General features: G+C 39.4%; 2 protein-coding genes across 3 annotated transcripts in view; both read right to left on the bottom strand.

Annotated features, from left to right (window-relative positions):
• Positions 1-2519: 2519 nt before the first annotated feature.
• Positions 2520-24858, bottom strand: part of LOC127529225 (SCAN domain-containing protein 3-like) — a 146749-nt gene continuing 124410 nt past the window's right edge. The window contains exon 2 of one of the 2 annotated variants that reach the window (XM_051932231.1): positions 2520-2741. The gene's annotated coding sequence lies outside the window, so the exon portion shown is untranslated. Of the gene's footprint in view, positions 2742-3320; positions 3463-24858 lie in introns of those variants that run through there. The other variant, XM_051932238.1, reaches the window with a different exon arrangement.
• The window catches only part of selenoo1 (selenoprotein O1), a 160015-nt gene continuing 138612 nt past the window's right edge, over positions 3456-24858 (bottom strand). Inside the window, exons 4-9 of the mRNA XM_051932222.1 lie at positions 16708-16838; positions 16197-16474; positions 15262-15412; positions 5542-5727; positions 4936-5092; positions 3456-4817 (exon numbers count right to left, since the gene is read on the bottom strand). Of these exons, the coding sequence (XP_051788182.1) occupies positions 4602-4817; positions 4936-5092; positions 5542-5727; positions 15262-15412; positions 16197-16474; positions 16708-16838 (1119 nt within the window). The 3' untranslated portion in view covers positions 3456-4601. The remainder of the gene's footprint in view (positions 4818-4935; positions 5093-5541; positions 5728-15261; positions 15413-16196; positions 16475-16707; positions 16839-24858) is intronic.

Genomic DNA, 24858 nt, shown 5'->3' on the forward strand with positions numbered 1-24858 from the left:
TAGAGTTGGTGAAGGTGGATGAGTTTAAATACTTGGGATCAGCAGTACAGAGTAATGGGGATTGTGAAAAAGAGGTGAAAAAGAGAGTGCAGGCAGGGTGGAATGGGTGGAGAAAAGTGTCAGGAGTAATTTGTGACAGACGGGTATCAGCAAGAGTGAAAGGGAAGGTCTACAGGACGGTAGTGAGACCAGCTATGTTATATGGGTTGGAGACGGTGGCACTGACCAGAAAGCAGGAGACAGAGCTGGAGGTGGCAGAGTTAAACATGCTAAGATTTGCACTGGGTGTGAGGATGGATAGGATTAGAAATGAGTACATTAGAGGGTCAGCTCAAGTTGGACAGTTGGGAGACAAAGTCAGAGAGGTGAGATTGCATTGGTTTGGACATGTGCAGAGGAGAGATTGCTATTTATAGGTTAAATCCATTCTCAGGATGTGTGCAGTAAGTTTTCCTGTCCTTGTTTCCCACTAAACACATCTTTCTGTACGCCTTCCTTCATGATTCCATAACTATGCCTATCCCAGCCACTCTGAAATGGATTAACAACCTTTCATTGTCAATGCCATTGTGTTTTAACACAATTTCTAAAAACATTAAAAATTCCTCTAGGAACTCAAACCATCAACACATCCAATATAAAATTTGTGTTTCGCTTAAAAAAGCGTTTTCTGATGGGTCTAGCCCCGATTCACTCTGCCACCAGTGCTTCCTTAATGCACAGGGTACCTTTCTCTTCTGCACTCTTCTGTATCTTATGTATTTCCATCACCGTGCTCTCCTATTGCTTCACCTTTTTTAGATTTCTCTTCTTTTTCCTTCTCTGTTCATCTGCGTTGCATTACTTCATTAGCCACAATAGCAGCTAAACTCCTTATAGCTTCACAATGGAAGAACCCTGAATTGGTTACTTTCTTGAGATGGAAGTCTTGCTCTTATAATCTCATTTGGGGGGGTCCAAATTTATATAGAAAAGTTTTTATTTTGTTCTATTATTTTTTTCCGAATTTTAAAAACCAATAAAAATTCATTACAAAAAAAGGAGAAGAATCTTCACTAGTAAAGAAAAAGCCCCAAACGCCTGTCTGACAGATCAGAAACAGTCCTCAGGATGCAGATGTGGATGTATCAGAGACTACTATCTGTAGAAGATTTCATGAACAAAAATACAGAGGCCACACTGCAACATGCAAAGCACTAGTTAGCCATAAAAACAGGATGGCCAGATTGTAGTTTGTGAAAAAGCACTTAAAAGAGCCTACCAAATTCTTGAAAAAGGTCTTGTGGACAGACAAGATAAAGTTGAACCTGTATCAAAGTGATGGGAAAAGCAAAGTGTGGAGACGAAAAGGAACTGCATAAGATCTAAAGCATATCACTTCATCTGTTAAACATGGTGGTGGGGAAGTTAAGGCTTGGGCATGTATGGCTGCCACAGGTACTGCAACCCTTATCTACATTGATGATGGAACTACTGATGGCAGTTGAACAATAAATTATGAGGTGTATAGAAAAATCTGCTCAGGTTCCAGTAAATGCTTCCAAACTCATTGGACAGTGCTTCATCCTACAGCAAGATAATGATCTTAAACATACTGCTAAGGCAACACAGGAGTTTGTTCAAGATAAAAAATGGCCAAGCCAGTCACCTGATTTAGATCCAATTGAGCATGGCCTTCATATGCTGAACACAAAACTCAAAGGGAAAAGTCCCCAAGACATGCAGGACCTGAAGATGGCTACATTAGAGGCTTGGCAGAGCAACACCAGAGAAAAATCCTCAGCACCTGATGATGTCTGTGAATCTCAGACTTCAAGCAGTCATATGTAACAAAGTACTAAATATGACTGCTTTAATATACCAAACATGGCTATGCCCCAAACATTATAGTGCCCTGAAATGGGGGGATCGTTTAGAAATAATGTTGCCATTTCTACATGCCGAGAGTGAAATGTATTCAAATACCCTTAAATAAAAGTCTCCAATTTGCACTTCAATCATGTCCGAAATTATTTGATTTGTAATTTTAAACTGTGGGGAAGACAGATAAATCAAGAAAAATGCGTCTTTGTCCCAAACATCATGGAGGGCAGTGTATATGATGTCCCTGCACACACTCTGGGCAGATTTGAAATGGGCTGGGCACACAAAACACTACTCAAACATCATATTCCGCATGGAGGAATGGGGAAGATTTTCTCCACGTCCATGTCAGAGAAACATCTTCTTGAGGGGGCAACACCAGCTATTAGAGCCAAGCGTGTACTTACTTTTTCAGACAGAAATGACATATCTGTTCATTAACTGTTGATTACATTATAGCAAAGTCACACTTTTATCGATCACCTTTATGTAAAAATGCTCCTTAAATGAAGATCAAATCTTGATATGTCCACATATTTTAAAAGGTAAACATTTCATGGGTATTTAGTATTTATGTTTTCACAATACTGTATTACAGAAAAAAAAATCCAAACACCCAAAGGGTGTGTTGTAAAATGAAACAAAAAATTAAAATGCTTTGACTACATTTTCTTTATTTCCATAAAAACAAAGGTGGGAACTAGTGACCAGAGCTGTTGAAGACATTCCCATCAACAAAGCTTTCACATACAGAGCAAAAACCAGGAGAGCCGTGAAATGTCATGGATGGAGAAAAGCCTGCTTCCTGAAGTTAGTGGAAAAATAGCATAAAGAGCTTCTAGTACTCTATCATTCAGGCCCTCAGCTGAAAAGTACAGCTTAACTAATAAGTACTGTATGGTTCTTTTCTAAAGTAACTGCATTATTGTAGTTTTATATTTCACTCATTCTTTTATATTAAAATATGACAGTTACTATTCTGGTCACCTCGGCTACAAATTACAATTACTACCAAAAAAGTAGCACTATAATGTCAAAAAAACAATTTCTAAATTCTTCCCTGGACTGAAGAGAATGCCTAATGAAACTCTTTAGTCTTGAGAGAGATGGCTCCATTTTGACACAATCCATGTCTTCAAAATTCTCAAAGGAATTAAATAAATTGGTTCAGCAGAATCCTTTCATTTAAAATTGTGCGTCACATAGTCAAGAATACCAGCTGGAATTAAGTAAAAGTACATTGAAGATGGTAGTTTCCTCCGTTTGTATGAAGGAACCCTTCCTAGCTTCCATGTCAAATATCTGAAGGACAGACCCCAACAGTTTTAAATTACATTGAAATAAAATGCTGGGACAACCAAAGCAGCCACACAGACTGAATGGCTCCTTCTCACATCTAAAATAATTTCTAAAAAATAAAATGTTATAACAAAATATGAATAATGACTAATTTGTATCTAAAACATTTGTAAAAATATATCACAATTTCTGAAAATGCATATTATATATCAAAAAAATTATTGGAAGACTTCAGAACAGAAGCCAACTACTGTATATAAAGTGCAACTTGCCATTCATAAATGGCTGTCAGGAAATGACCTAATCGTCAATTTTACCACTGCAGTCGGACCATACAATTAGTAAAGTTCACATTAAGTCACTGCTCCACTCCAGTGGTGTCTAGTAAAATGTATTATAGAAATTCAACTACTTTTAGTAGTACACTGTACTGCTTTTTCTAATAAATTTCCTATATAGTGCCCTGGCAGGTCACATTCTGCACTGAATAGTAGGCAGTAATCAGCCCTGAAAGGGGCACCAGTTCATTTCTGGAGCTGCTGCTACACAAACCTCCACTTGTTTACATCACCAGTTCAGTCTCCAGAATGTGGGGGACAATGTGTACAATAACTAATATAAGTCTTTCTTGTTCATTTAATTATGTTTTATTTAACTAGTCATGTCATTTTCTAACCCACTTCATCCAGATCAGGGTCCTTGGGGGGATGTTGGAGCCGAACCCAGCTAGCAATGGGTGCAAAATAATAATAATAATAATAATAACTTATTACAAGGCAGGAACAAACCCTGGACAGGCTGCCAATCCATTCATTTAACTAGTTAGTTTCCCTAAATAAAATATTGTCTATTTATATATTAAATGTTATATATTTCTCTTTGGTATATTTCTTTACTTGCCATTTATTTCCAGACATTTTGCAAATTATTCACATATGAAACTGATTCTGGAAACAACTCCAGTGGGTAAGTGGAAACCCATTGTCTCTGACATAGATGTGTGTTTCTCATTTCAGTTCGTCTAATTTTAGCCTGTCAACAAGTCTGGACCTTCATTGTCCTTTGGCCCAAAATCTTAGGTTGTGCTCACAAAGTGGTAACTGGAAACAAAGTATCAGAGCCATCCAAACCATTCAACGTACGCCAGCCAAAATGGTAAAACTTTCATTGAAAGTTTTTATTGTCATAAATCCCACTAACTTACCCTTTGTTCAATTATATATTGTATTTCCAGAATCATTTTACACATGTCAAGGTGGTATTTTTAAAAAGAAGATTCAGGAAAACAGTTACTTTGAAGAGTCCAGGATAGTGAGTGGTCACTCATCTTCAGACAGAAACAGCTCCATGATGAGGAGTTCGTGTTTCAGTCATCATAGTTGAGCAGAAGATCTGCTCCAGAGTGAGAGACTCGTTATACATCCTAGGTACCTGCTAATCTACGAGGATCAGGTGACACAGAGCTCAACTGCCCAGCTAGGTGGTTTACTGTCATAGGAGACAAATGCTCTTGATGGGCTTCCTTCTTCTGCTGTACCTTCACTGGCCATCTGCTCTGCAGACTCATCTACTGTCCGATCCGTAGAGCAGATATCATCAAGTATATCCACCTCATCTGAGAATGGCTGCTCCAAAACCCTTAAAACACGATTGACCTGCAAAAAAGAAAGAGTAAGACAAATATTTGATACTCCCTCATGCACCCTTACTGTCCTCTAGGGCCACCACATTCACAAACACTGTGTTTTAGTTGCATATATAGAGACTGCTGACCTCACTATAGTCCCCCCTTTCTGCAGCGTCAATGGCATTCTGAGCAATATAGTTTCTGAGAACAACACGGGGATTACTGCTCTTCATTATATTCATTCGCTCAGTGGCCAGTGCCTCAATATCCGTGGCTCCTTCAACTTCCATAGAGAGGCGATTCCTAGAAGAAAAAAATGCAGAGAGTCAGCTGAATAATCATTTGACTTCAGATTCTTTTGATCTTTGAACATCATAAAGAGAGTAAAGCTGTAGGACGGTGTCATCAAATATTTCTTGCCACAGGGTGATACATTTAGCAGTAAATAGTATACGCCACTTGCCAAAAGTATAGCTGCAAATTAAATTTATTTTGTATTAGTTTCTGTAAGCAAACCTATGCTTCCACTGGTGGGCAGCATGAACCATGTCTGAATAGCAAACAATTGTGCACCAGCAGGCAGATGTCTATTCAAAAACACCCAATGAAGGGTTTTACTTTGTAATGAGGAAGAGGTCCCAATTATTAGAAAACGGGATTGGAATATGGCCTATAGATTACATAAGACTGTCCGCATGATGGTATAGCTGTGACCTCACAAACAGACAAGACACAGACTGACCTGCCCTTACCTGTATTTGTCCAGCCACTTGACCCAGAGAGCTCGCTGTTTGTCCAGGTAGTCGCTCTCCGATTGTTGAGACAGTTCTCTGTAACGCTCCACACGCTCCAGTTCCTGCATGACTGGCTTCCTGCTGTTCAAAAACTGAAAAAGCACTGGATTGGCCTGGGCAAGAGTGAGCATCATGGAGAGTTCCCTGTGAGATCAAAACAATGTAGGAAAACAACGGTCAAGGTAATGGAATAACTTACAAATTTGTTATCTCTTGTCCTACGTGGACCTTCAATGCTTTTCCACTGTATCTGCGAGTGTCTGAACCTCTCTTCAGTGGTGCTCACTTTCTTGAAGCACTTTCCTGTAAAGGCTGCTTCTCAGCCTCTTGTTATAATTTTTGAGGTACCTTTCTGGCATCCTGTCCAGTTTTAAATTTTCCATCTTTGAAGGTGGGTGTCTCAGAATGCACCTTTACTCCCCCTAAAGCGTCACACACTCACACTTCCTCTTTTGTTGCATCACCAAAGCTAAACTAACCAATCAGATTGCTCTGATGGACTGGACACACAGAACTTAGTATTTTATTATATAGCAGACTAGCAAAATACCCGCGCTTCACAGCGGAGAAGTAGTGTGTTAAAGAGGTTATGTAAACATATATATATACATATACATATATACATCTATATACATATCTACATAAACACATATCTACATATACATATATATACATATATACATCCACATATATACATATCTACATATACATATATATATACACATATACATATATATATATATACATATATATATATATATATATATATATATATATATATATATATATATATATATACATATATATATATATATATACATATATATATATATATACATATATATATATATATACATATATATATATATACACATATATATATATATATACATATATATATATATATATACATATATATATATATATATACATATATATATATATATATATATACACATATACATATATATATATATATATATATATATATATATATATATATATATATATACATATATATATATATACATATATATATATATATATACATATATATATATATATACATATATATATATATACATATATATATATATACATATATATATATATATATACATATATATATATATATACATATATATATATATATATATATATATATAAAATTCACTAAGCCAGAAGAGAAGTAGCCACCCATGGAAAGCACGCCGGAAAGGGCGTGGATTCACTAAGCCGCCGACAAGTAAGACACCCATGCCGCATGCAGGAAGGAGCCACGCCCACCAACTCTAAGACCATTGGATACGACGAGAACTCGCAGAGCCACGCCCACCAACTCGGACGCGACGCCTCGGAAAACATGCCGTCATTTCTGTTTGACTGTGCCACAGTCCACATGCAGCTCTGAGCCACGTTAACTTTTCATTAGTCAACCTCAGTGGAACCTTGGTTCACACAGAGGCAGCGCCAGAGAGAGACAGAGGCACACACAGGCAGCGCGAGAAAGAGAGCCACGCACACACAGGCAGCGCGACAGAGAGACAGAGGCACAGACAGGCAGCCCGAGAGAGAGACAGAGGCACACACAGGCAGCCCGAGAGAGAGAGCCGCGCACACACAGGCAGCGCCACAGAGAGACGGAGGCACACACACAGGCAGCGCGACACAGAGAGACGCGCAATCCTTTAAAACTGAGGTTAAAACACAATGAAGGAAGCAGTCTTTAAAAACCAATAAGCCCTGTGCCTCTTTTTCATTAGCGTCTCACCTGCTTCACCGCCCTGCAACAGTCGAGACGCTTTCTCAGCAGCTGACCTTCTCTGTGCCTGACTCCACTACTGTCAGTCGCCTGATTAAAAATGGTGAACTCCTGCAATGTTACTATCTTGGTTGGCTTTTAAATAAAGTTCGGATTTGTTCAAATGTTCCTTTTTTCCCCCTGTGCTTAAAACTCATTTTAAAAAAAAGTGTTTATACAACTGCTGCAATGTTACAGAGAGAGAGAGGGCTCGCGTGCTTCTGAGAGAGGGGGGCTGGGGAGGCTCGTGTGCTGCTGAAAGAAAGAGAGAGAGAGAGAGAGAGAGAGAGAGAGAGGGGGGCTGGGGAGGCTCGTGTGCTGCTGAGAGAGAGGGGTGGGGGGGCTGGTGAGGCTCCTGTGCTGCTGAGAGAGAGAGAGAGAGCATGCAGCTGAGCAGGGAGCCTGGGTGTTTATGTCAGTGTTATTCAATGTTTTTACTATTACACTGTGCATTCTATGGTGTAATGATTAACTATATTTGTGCTTAAAAATCTTTAAAAAAAATATATTTACATACAGTTCGTATGGTCTGGAATGGATTAATTGTATTTACATACAATCCTATGGGGGAAATTGCTTCGGTTCACGACCAAATCGGTTTACGACCAGAGATTTGTAACGAATTATGGTCGTGAACCGAGGTTCCACTGTATATTGACTCTAGAAAACATGATCAGCAAGTCTTTGATAGGCTGCAACAAAATGATGAAAGAACTGGCACATTTTTTTCTCACAAGCTGGGTGGGTGGGTGTTAGTTAGTTAATTAGTTACTCGAAGGATATCAAGATTTAATATGCACAAGCGGTAACCCTGCAAAAGCAGCCCAAACCAGAAAAGACGGCTGGCAAAAAGTGGCTGACAAATTAAATGTGTGTGCATTGTACTTACTGAAAGCGGCGTTACAGATTTTGCAAATGTTCATTTTTTCCCTCTGCTTAAAAAACATGATTATGCGGCGTATACTACGCCGTGGGTTGGTATGCAGCGTGTAAAACAGTTTGTTTGGCGCGGATAATTTGCCTTTTACTTTAACACGAAGACAAGTTCCTGTTAGATTTGCCTTGGCGATGACAATTGATAAGGCACAGGGCCAAACTTTCAAAAAGATGTGCATGCATCTGCCAAAACCAGTTTTCATTCACGGACAGTTGTATGTTGCTCTCTCCAGAGTTCCATCTTTTCATTCACTTACTGGTATGCCTGCAGGAACACGTGCAGCGAGCGAGCGAGAGAGAGCGAGCGACACACACACGCATACAGGCGCGCGAGAGAGAGAGAGCGCTGGACGCATACGAATAATAATACTTCATTACATTGATATACCAGTGTTTTCAGTATTCAAAGCGGTATCCACACAGGGAGAAACCAGGAAGCAAACCCAAAATCTTCCACAGTCTCCTTACTGCAAAACAGTAGCACTACCATTGCGCTACAAGGCAGTTAAAGAATGCACCGGCCTCGATTTTGTTTTCACTTCTGTTTACAGCGATTGGATCGTAGCATGCATTGTTGCAATGTTACTTTTCTTGGTGGCTTATTACAATATGGATGTTTCACATGTTAATTTTTTTCCCTGTGCTTAAAAGACATTAAAAAAGTGTTTCTGAACTGTGACTCCGGAACAACCCAGTACGCAAGCTATATTAAGCGTCAACAACGAAGACTTGCTACACCTTAATGAACAAGTGCTGAAACTTATCCCTACCGACAAGTAACTTTCACCAGCGTGGCCTCCATCGTCACAGACGATCCCGTTTTCAGTCATGGACAATTGTATGTTGCTCTCTCCAGAGGTCCATCTTTTCATTCATTCACAGTGGTATCCACAAACCCACCCCATTTGGACAACTGTGTCGTTCAGCAAGTGTTCATCCATTAATACATAATTATGCGGCGTATGTTACGCCGCGGGTTGGCTAGTATATATATATATATTATATATATATATATATATCCATATTACTAAACGAGAATGGTAAACCGGATATGGACGCAGGGACCTTCCCGTGGACGTAAAAGACGTAGTGCGCAGGTGCCACACAAAGCCCCCCTCCAACCAACGGAAAATAAGAAATGAGGCAACGCGACAATAGCACACAAACAAAAGGAGTCAGACGCAGGCGCCACACAAACCCATGGCACACAACAGAAATCAAAAATGAGGCAACGCGCCCCTAGCACACAAAAAAAAAAAGGAGTCAGACGCAAGCGCCACACAAAGCCCATAGCAGACAAAACGGGACAAACTACGGACATAGCACACGAAACTGGACGCACACAAAAAAGAGGATTCAGACCCACGACACACAAAGCCCCCCTCCACTAACAGAAATAAAAAATGAGGCAACGCGCCCCTAGCACACAAAAAAAGAGAAGTCAAACGCAAGCCCCACACAAAACCCATAGCACACGAAACGGGACAGACTACGGAGTCCACACACTAACATAAATAAGAAATGAGACACAAAGCACCCCTCCACTAACAGAAATAAGAAATGAGGCAACGCGCCCATATCACACAAAAAAGGGGAGTCAGACACACGCCCCAAAGTGAAACGGGACAGACTTCGGACCCCACACACCCATCGAGCCCGAGATTGAGGCTCAAAAACGAAAGAGCAACCGCAAGCGAACACTCGAGATCATACAGAAACCCCACGCATACGGACAACACAACATATTTGAATCAGATTATCCCCGCCTAACAGTGAAATGCGATAGTCTAAGGACTCCACAAAAGTTCACAAAAGAAGCCCAAGATAGTACTGAAAAAGAGGACTCACACCCCCGCACCACAGTAAAACGGGACAGACTACGGAGTCCTCAAAGGGTCACACATCAAGCCCAACATATTACAGCCAGCGAATTGTGGTTCGGAAAACGGAAGATACTACGATAGAAGCATTCGCCTACAACACGCATCTGAAATCAACATACACACTACACAGCATATTCCACGCACTTCTAAAAAAACGCACGCCGACAAACGACGTCATACATAAACAACAAGAGACCGGACTACAATACATATTGGAATCACATTGCAGTGATACAATTTTAACAGGACAACCACAGATAACACAGGCGCAACACCTGATGGGTAATAATACGAAGAAACGAAATACGGACTCCACAACATATTTGAATCACATTACAGTGATACAATATTTACAGTGCAACCACACAAGACACAGGCACAACACCTAATGGGTAAGAAGAATAAACGAACACTCCGTATTAAAGGTTCGTCATCCTCACACGTGAAGACTATATAGCATGACTTAATCATCACATTACAGTCATACATTTTTAACAATTCAACCACAGAAAATGCTACATATTAACAATAAGTGCAATCCATTATCCATGTTACTAACGCTAAACAAGGAAGAACTAATGTAGTTGCGCTCACGCCTCCAAAACAATACACCAGATACCACTCTTAACGCGACAGGCTATATTATGTCCAAAGAATATTGATGTAGATCACATAATTAACCAAGTCATTGCATTACTACCTGGAGAAAACCGCCTCTTTCTAAATACTGACAAAATTGATTCTGCAGACGACATTGAACATCTTTATTTCCCTTTACAATATCTGAACACTATTAACCCAGCCGGATTGCCACAACACAATCTTAACCTTAAAATCGGAACAATTGTCATGCTATTAAAAAACGTTAATACTAAACAGGGTTTATGCAACGGTACACGTTTAGTCATCAACACCATGTCAAACAATGTTATTGAAGCAAAAATGCTTACAGGATCACATACTGACAATACTGTTTTAATTCCTAGAATTCACCTTACAAATTCTGCCCTTGAATTGCCATTTACACTTGGGCGACATGCCAATTTCCCAGTAAACCTGCATTTGCCATAACAATCAACAAATCCCAAGCACAGACCATGGACAAAGTTGGTATATACCTCTCTAAGCGCGTATTTGGACATAGACAACTTTATGTAGCCTTCTCATGAGTTCAGCGTTCATCTGACATTAAACTTTAACTTATAAATACTCCAATACCAAGAAAAAATAATTCAAGGACAACAAACCATCTTTACTACAAATATTGTATATAAAGAGATATTCCAATAAATCTTTGTGATTTGCCATACAATGCGTTCTTTACTTCCTATCCACTGTCTGAAGCTGCGGAGGAAAAACAGGCACGGGTTCAAACCGAACGAGCTCAAATGACGGATATACGCCTACAACGCGTGTCTCAAACCTAAGAAGCTGGGCAAGCACAGGTTCAAAACAACGCAAGCTCCTACAACGCGCGTCTGAAACTACGGCTGACCAGCGGGCACGGGTTCAAAACACCAGGGGTAGGCGAGTGAAGCAAGCAGGGGGCGGAGTATATATATATATATATATATATATATATATATATATATATATATATATATACACACACACACATATCAACATATATATACACATACATATAAACACATACATACACACACACATACACATATATACATATACACATACATACATAGTGCATTGTAACACGGGCTGTGATTGTTACATGGGAGGGAGACGACAAATCACAGCTTCCCGCTTTCTAATCGGGCCTGTGATTGGTGCTTTGACAGATGCCCAGATCCCACAGTATCTCCCCTTAGGAGAGGCGTTAGGCAAGTGTAATTGAATAGCGGTGCTGCAAGTTTAGCTTTACACCTGTTTTTAAGGCTTATTGACTGAAAGGGGCTTTCATGAAAAAAGTTAGGGCTTTGCTACAGGATACACCCTCCACAAGTTAAGGAAGTAAAAATAAAGGTATATATTTCTGTTTTATTTAAACCTTTTAAGTTTGTATGCGGGCGGTATGGTGGCGCAGTGAAAGGTGCCAGTTAGGAGACCCGGGTTCTCTTCCCTGCCTAGAGTTTGAATGTTCTCCCTGTGTCTGTCTGGGTTTCCTCCGGGTACTCCGGTTTCATCCCACAGTCCAAATACATGCAGGTTAGGTGCATTGGCGATTCTAAATTGTCCGTGGCGTGTGGGTGTGTGCGCCCTGCGGTGGGCTGGCACCTTGCCCGGGGTTTGTTTCCTGCCTTGTGCCCTGTGTTGGCAGGGATTGGCTCCTGTATTTAGGATATAGCGGGTTAGATAATGGATGGATGGACATTTGTATGCATAGCCCCATTTGCCCGTTTTCGTTTTTTTTCTTTCTTCAGTAATATTTCAGCAAACCCGGAGCTTGTCAGTTCAAATCCTGGTACTGACACCACTGTGTGACCCTGGGGAAGTCACTTCACCTGCCTGTGCTGCAAAAAACAAAAGTAATGTAACAAATTGTACCTCAGATGTTGCAAGTTGCTGGAATAAAGGCATAAGTCAAATAGATAAATATGTATTATACACATAGGAACTATTCATTTATTTTCAGTTAAGTCATCTGCAGCAAACCTTTATAAATGAGGGTTTCTCCTTTTTAGATAGTGCAAACTGTTTCTTCTTCATTGACGTTTTCTCTTGGAGAGCTTTTTTCATTTCATTGAAAATTAAAGCAGCAGCTGTCAAAATATGTAGCTTTCTTATTAATTTTTCAACATTGTGTAAAATAACTTTATAAAGTAACATAAAAGGTTTAAATACTGGTTATCCTTTTACACTAAAATATTACTAAAGAGATACAAAAAAAGTAAAATGCATATGTTGTTTTTCTTTAAGGAGATTAAATATTACTGAAGAAAGAAAAAAAAAAACTAAAACAGCTAAATGGGGCTATGCATACGAACTTAAAAGGTTTAAATAAAACAGAAATATATACCTTTTATTTTTACTTCCTTAACTTGTGGAGGGTGTATCCTGTAGCAAAGCCCTAACTTTTTTCGTGAAAGCCCGTTTCAGTCAATAAGTCTTAAAAACAGGTGTAAAGATATTGACAATAAGCTACGCAAACCCACCAAGACATGGAATCGTTTAAATGAAGGCGCGAGTCGAAAAACACCATCCCATGCTATTAGTTAACGATTAACACATTTCTATATGTATTGTAAGCATACAACTGATAATATGTTGCGCTTATTTATCTGGTGTACCGACATTTTTGCGCGTTTAACGGCTGAAATCTAACGTGGTTTGTGCCCTTCAGAATGAAAACAGTTTGCATTTACCTTTTTAATAAAAGGCGAGCTTTTAAGCCTGAGAAATCACCCCGTAAATGCACACGTTTAATTGCACATGTGTTAATATGTATGCTTACACAGTATTAAAAGACACTCAAAAATTTACGTCATTTACCTTCATTCCCGCGTTTGACTCGTGCTGTAAATCTCTTCCTTGTTTTTAGTTCACGTGATTACGTAGGAGGCGTGATGACACGCTACGTGACTCCGCCTCCTCCATTAGAGTATATGGACAAAAAATAGGTTCCAGTTATGACCATTACGCGTAGAATTTCCGAAATGAAACCTGCCTAACTTTTGTAAGTAAGCTGTAAGGAATGAGCTGCCAAATTTCAGCCTTCTACCTACACGGGAAGTTGGAAAATTACTGATGAGTGAGTGAGTGAGTGAGTGAGTGAGTCAGTCAGTGAGGGCTTTGCCTTATATTAGTATAGATAGATATTGATAGGATGTCAGACCAAACCTCACTATTTGAATATAATTTGAATTTATATGAAAAAATCCTTATTCAAAGGCAAACTGTGATATTTGAATGTAAAAAAAAAATGTTTTTTTATCTTGCACTAATCTCTGCATCATGTTGCTCCACACACGTTATGCTGTAATAGTTCTGTATGTGTTTTGCACATCACTTCCAGTGTTTTTATAATTTATAATTGTTAGTTTGTATCATTTTTTGTAAAAGGGACAGATTTTCCCACTGCACTCCTATGCTTTTTGGTTACTGGGTTTACTTACAGATTTTAAACACTTATCCACCGCCATAAAATACATTTTGTTTCAATCTGCTCCATTTCACTCTTGAACCCGAGATCCCTGATTAGCTGTTGTTTTACATTAAAACATTTAGCCATTTATTGTAGCAAACAAAAGCTGGATTCCTTTCTCATTAAACATAATGGGAAACTACCTCAACCAACACTCATCTTTTGGAGGCTGCTGGCTTGACACACAATTTCTAAAATACTGTAAAGGCATAATGAAAATAAGTATTTAGGTTGCATTTGTTATATTTCTGCTAAATATATAAAGGTTGAAAAATAATCCCTGTTTAGTTTTTTTTTAATATATAAACACATCTTGTAACTTATTTTAAAATTTTGCCATGTAGTTTTTTTTTGTTTTTACTTAGTAGTAGAAACTTTAATTAATGAAAGTGGTTGCCAAATACAAAATGAAAAGGAAATGCTTAAAAATCATTATAATGCAACATTTAGGACATACAGTACATCCTTTTGTAAAACAAGACTTGCTGTGACACTTATATAAAACATAGATGAGCACGGCTGTACATGTTTTGCATCCAAGGCCCAAAAATGCAAAAAAAAAAAAAAAAAGTGGGGGGCTTGAGGAGGGGGCAATGAGCCAAGGGTCTAAAGTAATGTGTGTGTTTAACGTGTTTAAGTAATCGTGAGCAATTCTGTATGGGTTTCACAAATGCATTACAGGCATATGAAGTGTCCCAGTTCCACTTTTTTCTTTGATCATGTCACTTTCCATGTACAGAAAACTCTTTTTTTGTGAAGGAGTGCCAGTGCACGAGTCATATGTCCTGCATGCTTGGCAGAAGCACCGTGAGTAAAAAAAAAGCAACAATATTATTAATAAAAAAGTATTCAAAGTCACATTTTGGTGTAATTTGACAGCCTTATTATGCATATATACATACATACACCCACACACACTTTCTTGTTTTGTATGTTTAAACAGTCCAGCATTGTCTTACCGAGGTTCCATCCTGGGCCAGTGAGCTACTTTTAACTCCTCAAGGGAAGCACACTGGTTCAAAATTTTCTGCAACACATCCTCATCTGTATCACCAAGGCACGAGTGAGAAATTCCACACAAAAGCCTGAAGGTGTTTGTAAAGTCCACACCTGCAGAATGGACAAAAGCTGCAAACTCTGGAGGCATTGTGGTTACATAGACAGGCCTGCCACCTTGCAGTGTCTGGTATTGTCTTTCTGTTCAACCGGTGTTAGTGTTTGGTTTACCTTTGGGTTAAGGTTGGAAAGTTGTGGGAATTTTATTATTGTGATAGTGCTGTTTAAACTCACAGTGATAGCTGGCTGTATTGTAGAGGTCCTGCAGGAAAATGTAACTGTAATAAGCACAATAACAAAAGTGCTAGTCACAAGGAACTAAATGATAGTCATTTATAAAAAAAGCAAAATCAGCAATAACAATAGCAAGGCTAAGAGAGGCAGGCTATTACTGTGGCTGCTTTGTAACAGACACCCTTCACCGTTAGAAGCTCTGATTAGGCACTGGAGCAAAAAGAGTTCTTTTCCCTTCTCTTTCTTATTTTCTTGTTAAAGAAGGCACAGCATATGGTGGTTGTTTAAAAACACCTGCTTTTGTACTGAAACCATTTTTGCTTTAGGCTACTGATTGGTAATAGTGAAAGATGGAAAGCAATATTATTAAAAATTATCAGTGAAGAATTATCTATCAAAATAGGCGATATTTTCAATTAGCATGATGCTATGCAGTGTACACATGCATTTAGTTCTCCTCTACACATGTAAGTAATTTTCTGTGTGGATGTTGATATGCTCTTCCATGTAACAGTATACACATAGCATGTCTCTCCTCACTATGATGGTGGTAGTTTTCCAGGATTTGAGGATGTGCCTATAGGAATGGCTAATGTCCACTCACCTGAATTGTGCATGGTCTCCAGAAGCTCTGTCACCAGCGTCTTGTCCTCTGGAACTTGATGTCTCAACAGCCCCAATTTCGTCCCCATGATTATCAAGTAGCAGCCATCAAACTCTGCGTCAAACTCCTCCAGCACTGCTCGGCTTACCTCAAGGGGTAAGTCGGGCACCAGGGCCTCTGCCAGCTTGAGCAGATTCCAGCGGCACACAGATGGCTGCGCTCGGTATGAGTAGCGCCCACCTGTGTCTGAGGCATTGCATATAAAGTCTGGGTCAAACCTTTAAGAGACAGAAAGGAACCATTATCCAATGATGACACCTCCAGACTGCAGTGACAGTGATGTCAGGTCAACAATCTGGGAAAAACAAGCAGCACAGGAACATGCCACTCTTTTTTTAGTGCTCTAATCTACACCCTATCATGCGACACTTTCACTGACTTTGCAGGGCTTATTTAATAAACTCTCTATTCTTACGTGACTGGCGTACACATTAGCCAAAATTCTCCTTACCTGTCCATGAAGCCATAAGGGCCATAGTCAATGGTCAGCCCAAGGATGCTCATGTTGTCTGTGTTCAGCACACCATGGCAGAAGCCCATGCACTGCCACAGTGCCACCAATCGAGCAGTTCTCTGGACAACCTGGAATAAACACAGCATTCAATAGCTGAACACTCATAGTGTAGCTGACTGAGGCAAACACCTGCCTTAACAACACTACCATGGCAAACAAGGCCAACAGCATCGAGTGAGAGATCCACAGAGAGAGATCTGCAGAGCCTGCATGTGTTACCTGGTGATGGCCACAAGTGCCCAAAAAAGAGCAGGAGACAAACTGACCCAATGGGAATTAAAAAGTGGAGAATCCCATGAGATTCATTGTGTGTACATTCACTTTAATAACCTTTTTATTTACAGAAACCTGCTTTCAAAAATACCATGTATACCCTTATTCTGCGTAGAAAGTCCAGGATATTGGTCTCTGAGAAACTGGGTTAACACACAGATTTTTCCAGAAGTAACCCCAGTTTTGTGGCCATGTACACACTAAACAAACAACAGTGCTACAGTCAAGGATTTTGAAATCTGTGCATGTCTGTTGTACTCCATTCACCTGCTTATTTACGTGCTTCGCACATGCCTACAGCAGCCACTGATAGGAAACGGTGGAAGCGTCCACAAGGTAAACTTCCTGAAACAAATGCTCAGGCAATTGCATTATTGCTTCTCCTGATGGAAACAATCTGTTTCAATATTTCACAAATCACTAAATTTATGTTTATTAACTTAACATACATTGATAAACTCAACAGCACAATCTCTGGAGCAACGCTGGGTACTATATTAACAGTAATGTGTGTCACAACGTATGTTACAAGACATCTAATGCAATACTTATTTTATTGAAGTAAAAATACCGGCATTGTTATGATCCCAGTAGCACTGGGTACCGGACTATGTTGAGCAAGATCTTGCTTGAAGAAGGGGCCTGAGCTGCATTGAAAGCCTGCATATTGTAACCTTTTTTAGTTAGCCAATAAAAGGTGTCATTTTGCTTGACTTCTCATTGCATACAAAAAAAGAAAAATGAACACACTGTTTGGTGGTGGTATTAGGAGCACGACCAGATACAGCGCATTGCCGCACCCACCACATGACAAACCAACTTGGGACCGCAGGTTAGGACCCGAGTGCAGCCATGCAATGGGTGACACCTCAGCACCACACTAGTTCAGATGGAATTGAACCAGTGTGAGGTTTTTTATGGTGGCTGGGGTGCCATTTCTGCCACCAACCCCCAGGTTTTGCCCTGCAGGTTTGCAATGCATTATCTTCTATAATATGCTACCGTGGCTCCTCGTTTGTCTGTCCAGGATTTTAAATCACCTGTAGCTCGCAAACCGTTTCACCTATTGACTTCAAACTTGGTACACAATGAGCAGCTCACCTGTACCCATCACACAAAATCTGAAAATAAAGAAAGGTGATGGTCTCAGTAAGGTTGATCTCTCAGGTCACCTCAGGTCAGGCTTGCTCACTGACCGACCCAAGCATATTCCAAAAACTCACCTCCACTACCCATAACCCACCAATAAAACTCCTGGCATCACAACCTCGCTACAAGGGCTGCCACCCAAACTCTAGGCTAACAGAGTACTGGCAGGCCAACCACAAACTCAACTCTGCTCTATAAAAACAACCCAGGCCACAGCACCCCCAAATGGCCCAATGTTCCTCAGGCCCAGTGATTTAAATTAAATGCCTGTAAGGTACTAGTATCAGAGTTCTTTCAGGGTTCTACCTACTACCCTCCACAACGATGGCTTTCAAAGGGTTTGAGAACGAGAAGCACTCAGCCAAAGACAAGGACATGGTGGACTTCTTGCCAACTCGTACTTGTTTGTTAATTTATAACTTAAAATTAACACATTGTGTTTTACTACGTGAAAATACTACCATTCACATTCAGTGCTAGGGAGTTTTAGCCTTCGAAGTAGTGTAACGGCAGGCAGACAGCACAGGACTAAGGGACTGCATTAGCTGGGATGAGTTCTTCTGCCTGATGCCAAGATGGATCGATGAAAGATGGGCTTACAGTTTTAAGAAGTCATGAGAGAAGCAAATGGGGAGAGCTAGTGGGTACATGTGAACAGGAGTGGAAAAAAGTAACAGAAAAGATAGACATGTTACAGAGAGCAGACAGAGTGCTTCATGGTGTTTTTTTCAAAGGACTCTGCCGTATACATTACAATGGGGGAGTTTGTATAGAAACATTGACAATGGGCATCAGTCTAGTCATTACAAATAAAAATGACAGAGGACTGAATGTATTGTCTATGATGCTTCTCATTCCATGTATTGTGCAGGGCCTTTGAAGATATTACTAATGATTTACCAGCCTGTGCCATAATATGAGCAACAGAATTTCCACCAGTTTCCAAGTTCCTTTTGATGGTGTAGGAAACTGTACTCACCGACACTTTGGCTTTCTTTGCATTTTCTCTAAAGGAAAGACAACCACTTTTTACAGTTATAGTGGTTGGTCTATCTTCCTTTGTTAATTGCCTTTTTCTCATCATGATGATAGTCATATCATATCATATCATACATAATGTTGTACAAATAATCCCTCAGAGGGTGTAGCAACACAGTTTGCTCGACACTGCTTTTATAAAGACAGGATTTGTAGGTAATCACCAAAAGTTGGGATACCTGTAGGAATTGTATGTATCAAATAATCAAGGCTTAACTAACTTCCAATCTTTTGTTAGCCCATTACTTGTTCCCTGAAAAAGCACTTTTTGTATAAATCTTAAAATATTATTTTTCAGTTTTTGGTAACCTAAAGATTTTTTTTAACCTTTGTACCATTCCAGTTTATTCACTGGACTTGAACTGCTTAAAAACTGGAAAACAGGGGTGTTCTAAAACTTTTGACTGCACATATCCACATGTACTCATACCAGGAAAATGTAAACTCACTAATCTGAAACAAACGACATTTGTCTCATCTTTGTAAATCCAAAATTTCTTTAATCCTATAAAGGGCAGTCCCTTAAACAAATGTAAAAATGGCTCCGATTATAACTGTAGGACTGCTAGATTGCCTTTCAGTTTCTCAGACTAGTGTTTAAGACACCTTAATGATTTGCAAGGCCAGCCTTTAGTATTCCAACTGCAATTTGCTTGGATGCCAGCTAGGAAAATCAGAACCATTTTAAAAATTATCATTCTTGCTACCCTATAATGTAAATGTTTTACAGATGGTCAACAGGTGCCCCCGGAATGGAGACACCAACATCTTCTGTCATCGTCTGTCAGCAGTAGTAATAGTATTATACTGTCACATATACAGTATAGAGTATGGTGAAACTCCTATTTGAATGTCCAACCAGCATGCAAAAAAAAAAAAAAACTCGCCAGCACCAAGGTAAATAAAACGTATTAAAATACAGAACTTCACTGTATTTAGCATCTGAAGGGAAAAAAACAAATTATAGCAACCATCTCAAGTGTAAATACAGAAAATGAATCTTTAGTGATATGCAGCACTTCATGGTTTTGTACGCTTGATTTATGTTGTCAACCAGCTGGGCACAGTTTGGTGATCTTTAGTTTCTAAGAAATTCCACAACATCATATATGAATGTCTTCATGCAGTTTTCTCCAGGCTCACTAGCAGATCTTTGAGCTGCTTGTCATTGATGATGTGTCAGATTTGTGGACCAAGAGAAATGCCTTCAATAATCGTAGAATCAGTTATTAGAAGAAACACCTGTCTCAAATATCAAAATCCTTCACCTTTCTTGATCATCGCTTATACAAAATATGTCAACAATCCACGTTTTTTATGAAGAGTAGGTAAAATATCTTAGTTTGAATTGGGAAGTGGTTTATGTCCCACTACTTACTGCCTTAGAACCAAATCCTTTCGGAGCGACCTGTTCTTTTTAATGTAATGAGACGTTTTAGTACGTCTGTCCCATTTACAAATGAAACAACGTGCTTGGTATATCTCAGCAGCATTCCTAGCTGCAGTGCCAATACTTCTAGATCACCATAGATGTTCCAGTTGTAGTGCGTTGTACTGTATATTTATATTTAATATACGAGAGAAAAATCAGAAAAATAGTTGATTGCAATACAACCATAACTGAAAGGAAAATGGAAAGGAGATTTTGGTGATCAGCAGGTCAAAGTCCATACACCAAAAGTGTTCAGGAAGCAAAAGCATCATGTGTAACTGAGTTTACCACATACTTAATTTTTGACCGATAGCACCATCTGCTGGGGATAAAGATATTAATACGCTTTATTTTTAAAAGCAACGTTAATGTTCTACTATTTGTCCAAGCTCAACTTTGTCTTATTTTATTCGTTCTGTAGTTCGAGTAGTTCCCTCACTGCTAAATCCAGCCCCGGCCTCTTTTGAGTCCTGTCCCAGCTGCGCTCGCTTACCTGGAGTACGGCGTCAGCCCCGATCCCTTCAGTTGAATCTCCCATCGCTCCGTGGGATTCGGCACCCCGACACCCAAAGCGCTTGGCTCCCGCACTTCGCCCAGATAACACACGGCTCCGTCACCCAGTTGCCCAAAAGGGTCTGGCTGCAGACCGTGCACTCTCAGCCACATGCACGCTCAGCCACTGACGTCAGATGCACGCTCAGCCACAATAGGAAGTGCAACCGACGCTCAAGCACCAACTTAGTTTTCGAGGCCAACGCGAACGTTAAGTTACGTTTTATTATTTCTTTTACCGAATTATATAGTTACGTTTTATTTTATTTCATGCCATACACACATTATTGCAGTGTAAATGTTTTGGTCAAGTGCGTTAAGTAACTTCTTTCTTTGATGACTGGAGTGAGTTTGTTTTCAGTTACGGTGACTACTAGCCAGTTAGCTCACGTTATCTTACTGTTAAATAGACACATGTCTACGACCTTAAGATATCAGAAGCATATTTAAATTCGTGTGAATTAAAGTGATGTAAAAATGTTTATTAAGCTTATTAATAAAACAAAGATGTGTTGTTTCTTTGTGCTTTTACAGATAAACCCCTCCATAAGATGTGAGGCTATTGTGCCACAACAGTGCACGAATTGTTGCACTTTGTATCATTGTTCACTATGCCCTGCACTACAGTCTATGAGGTTGGCAAGAATCCAACAGCAGTTAGATGGACATTTAAAAACTGCAATCATTTTTGAAGGTAATGCAAGGTGGATTATTACAATATAACTAGGGTGAATGAATAATTAATGTGCAAAAATGCACTGAACTCTTGCATGTTAAAGTACAAAAAACCTGAAAACTTTAGCAAGACATGAGAAAAATATTATTTTAAAAATTTGGTAAGAGTCCCCCATGTAACAGAGTCTGTTTTCAGTCTACTTTAAGGCATTGTACAGACATGGAAAAAAATCACTTAAGGTGCTTGTAAATTTACTGGACACAGACCATGATATAGCCCACATAATAGCCACAATAGTCCCATTGTTTAGCATCTGAATGCTTTGTTTCAAGATTAATTTATTTACTGACTTGTTACCTTTTACTTGTTCTTATTTCTAACAGATAAGAGAATATGTCGTTGCCATCTGCCATGTAGGTCTGAGGGTCACTACCATTGTCCGTTTTGCATGAAGACAATACTTAGAAGAAACAGTATGGAGTGTCATCTAAAAATATGCTCAAAATCTGCATCTGAGCCTTCCCACAGCCTACTTTTTCCAGCACAAGAATCTTCCCACAACCTACCTGTTCCGGCACAAAAACCTTCCCATACCATACCGCTACCAGTACAAGAGCCCTCCCAAGCTAATGAGCTGGGTCCAGAAAACAGTTCTAAAACAAGAAATACAAGAAAGTGCCCTCATTGCTCATTAGATTTGCTCAAAAAGAATGTGGACACACACATCTTAAGAAAACATACAGACATATCCCAGGATGTAACACTCATGTCTCATCTTTCCAGCATTTGTGTTGATGTATCTAATGGAGTGTCAGTAGTTCAACGAACTGGCCATGGTTTTTCTGTTCCGGTCCATGTACAAAGGAAGACAACAGGCAACATTCAACATGTTAAATGAGAAATGGAGGAATGCTGCCAATTCCACCTTTTGGCTCAGAGAAGTGGATTGCCTTTTAGTCAGTGTGAACATCTCGGCTCACTTGATTATTGCCAGGACACTGCTTTTGAAGATATCTTAAATCCCATTGTTCTAGATGAAATGGTGGCCCTTAAATTTTTTGGGAATGAAAAGAAGGCAGTTTGCCTAAAACGGCAAAAAGCAGCACGGGCAGCTTGTGTCCCATTTTCTGTTCTGGTGGAATTTGGTGGCTCCAATAAGCAGATTACGCTATCCATACATGAGCCTACAATACATTATTATAGACGTCTCGGTAGAGTCATGGTCTGCTATAATTCGACTGATGGCACATCCTGTACTCACAAAAACATTGGTAAATGGCACTTGTTTCAAATTAATAGAGACTTTTTCAAGACTGGACCATCTAAATCAGCAGATGCACAAACAATGCAAGTGGGTATTTATGTGCCCAACATTGTCAACTTATCTGCCTAATTCATATCTTTTTGAAAGCTGGCAAAAATGCAGATATCCAACCCAGCAAAACTCAATTCAGAGAGATAACCACTATGGTACTTGTATAACACATTAGAAAATTGAAAACTCCTTTGTGATAAAAAGATCGTAATGGACGGTAGCATAAATAAAAGTTATGAGATGTAGCCACAAATTATATGAATCCAAATTGGACCCTAAGGTGTGTTTGCCCCATGTACAGAAAAATCATGTAGGTTTACTTAGCACAAAGAGAGGCCAATCAGAATGCCCCCTCAGTCTCATACAGACTCTTGCCCACAAAAACCACCTATTTGTGATATTCTGTGTTGTCTGAGGGAGTCATGACGCTTATATCAGAAAGCAGTGGACATCTGGAAGTACAGAAAATGTGGGATGTCTGCACGTAATCCAAGGTGGTCCAGTTATTTTTTTCCCAGAGAGGTAGTACTGTCCTGAAACCACCACATAGCCAGATAACTGTAACTAAGTGTTATGTTTTACAGGCACAGGATGAATGTGAGGATGCATCAATACCTCCAGAAGTACAAGTAAATTTTTTTATCAGTTTTTTATATATCAATAATAATTGCATAAAACACATAAATACACCAAATTTTTATTCCTGTCTAAGGTATCTGTCCTTGCACATGCAAAAACAGCCAGTCAGTGGTGCAGTGACAGCCAACACCAATTCATTGGTCTGATCCAGTTGCCCCAGATACTGACTATGACAGAGGAAGATGCTGGGAAGGCTCTGCAGGAGTACGAAGCAATGAATGCAGAGGAAGATTCACTAGTTAATAGAGATGATGTTCTGGCTCCATTTTGTTTTGGGTTTAGCCATGTGCAAGACATGCACAGATTTTTAGATGAAATGGTGAATTGCAGGAAGTTCACTATGTACTGCTGCCTCCTTAACTAAATTAATGTTTTTTATTGGTTTGTGTTTTGTTGTTGGGGTTTTTTTTTCAAGGGGGGGGGGGTCTTATGTATAAATAAATATGTAAACATTTGATTACTGATGTGTCCAATGTCCTTTTCCCTCCACCATTTATTAATCACAGTTTGGTACCTCATGACATGTAAAGTATAGTACGTATTACAGTTCTGATATATAAGATTATTAACAACACAGAATTGTTCTATTTGTTTTATTTTCATTTTACTCTTTATTCACACGTAAATACTGTATACATTAAATTTAAATGATGTTAGCAAGTTATGATGGTTGCATAATTGTTTTTCCCATGGGATAACAGCGGGAACACTAAACTAGCATGCTCTAAACATCAGCACTCTCGCTACGCTACCACGGCCATGCTGCTAGTAATCACAATAACAGGCAAGCATTTACCTTGGTTAACTTGATCTGTTAAAATGGTAAACATGTTAAATAAACCAACACAGGCCAGCCAAACAACGTGAATATGCACAAGTTAACATGATTAAGAATATTCCATATTGTTCATAAATGGTAAGACTATAACTAGCAAATGTACCAACTTAACAATCAGGAAACGACTCCCCTGTTGCACTTCCTATTGTGGCTGAGCGTGCATCTGACGTCAGCGG

This window comes from Erpetoichthys calabaricus, chromosome 1, assembly GCF_900747795.2.
Source record: "Erpetoichthys calabaricus chromosome 1, fErpCal1.3, whole genome shotgun sequence".
NCBI classification, from domain to species: Eukaryota; Metazoa; Chordata; class Cladistia; order Polypteriformes; family Polypteridae; genus Erpetoichthys; species Erpetoichthys calabaricus.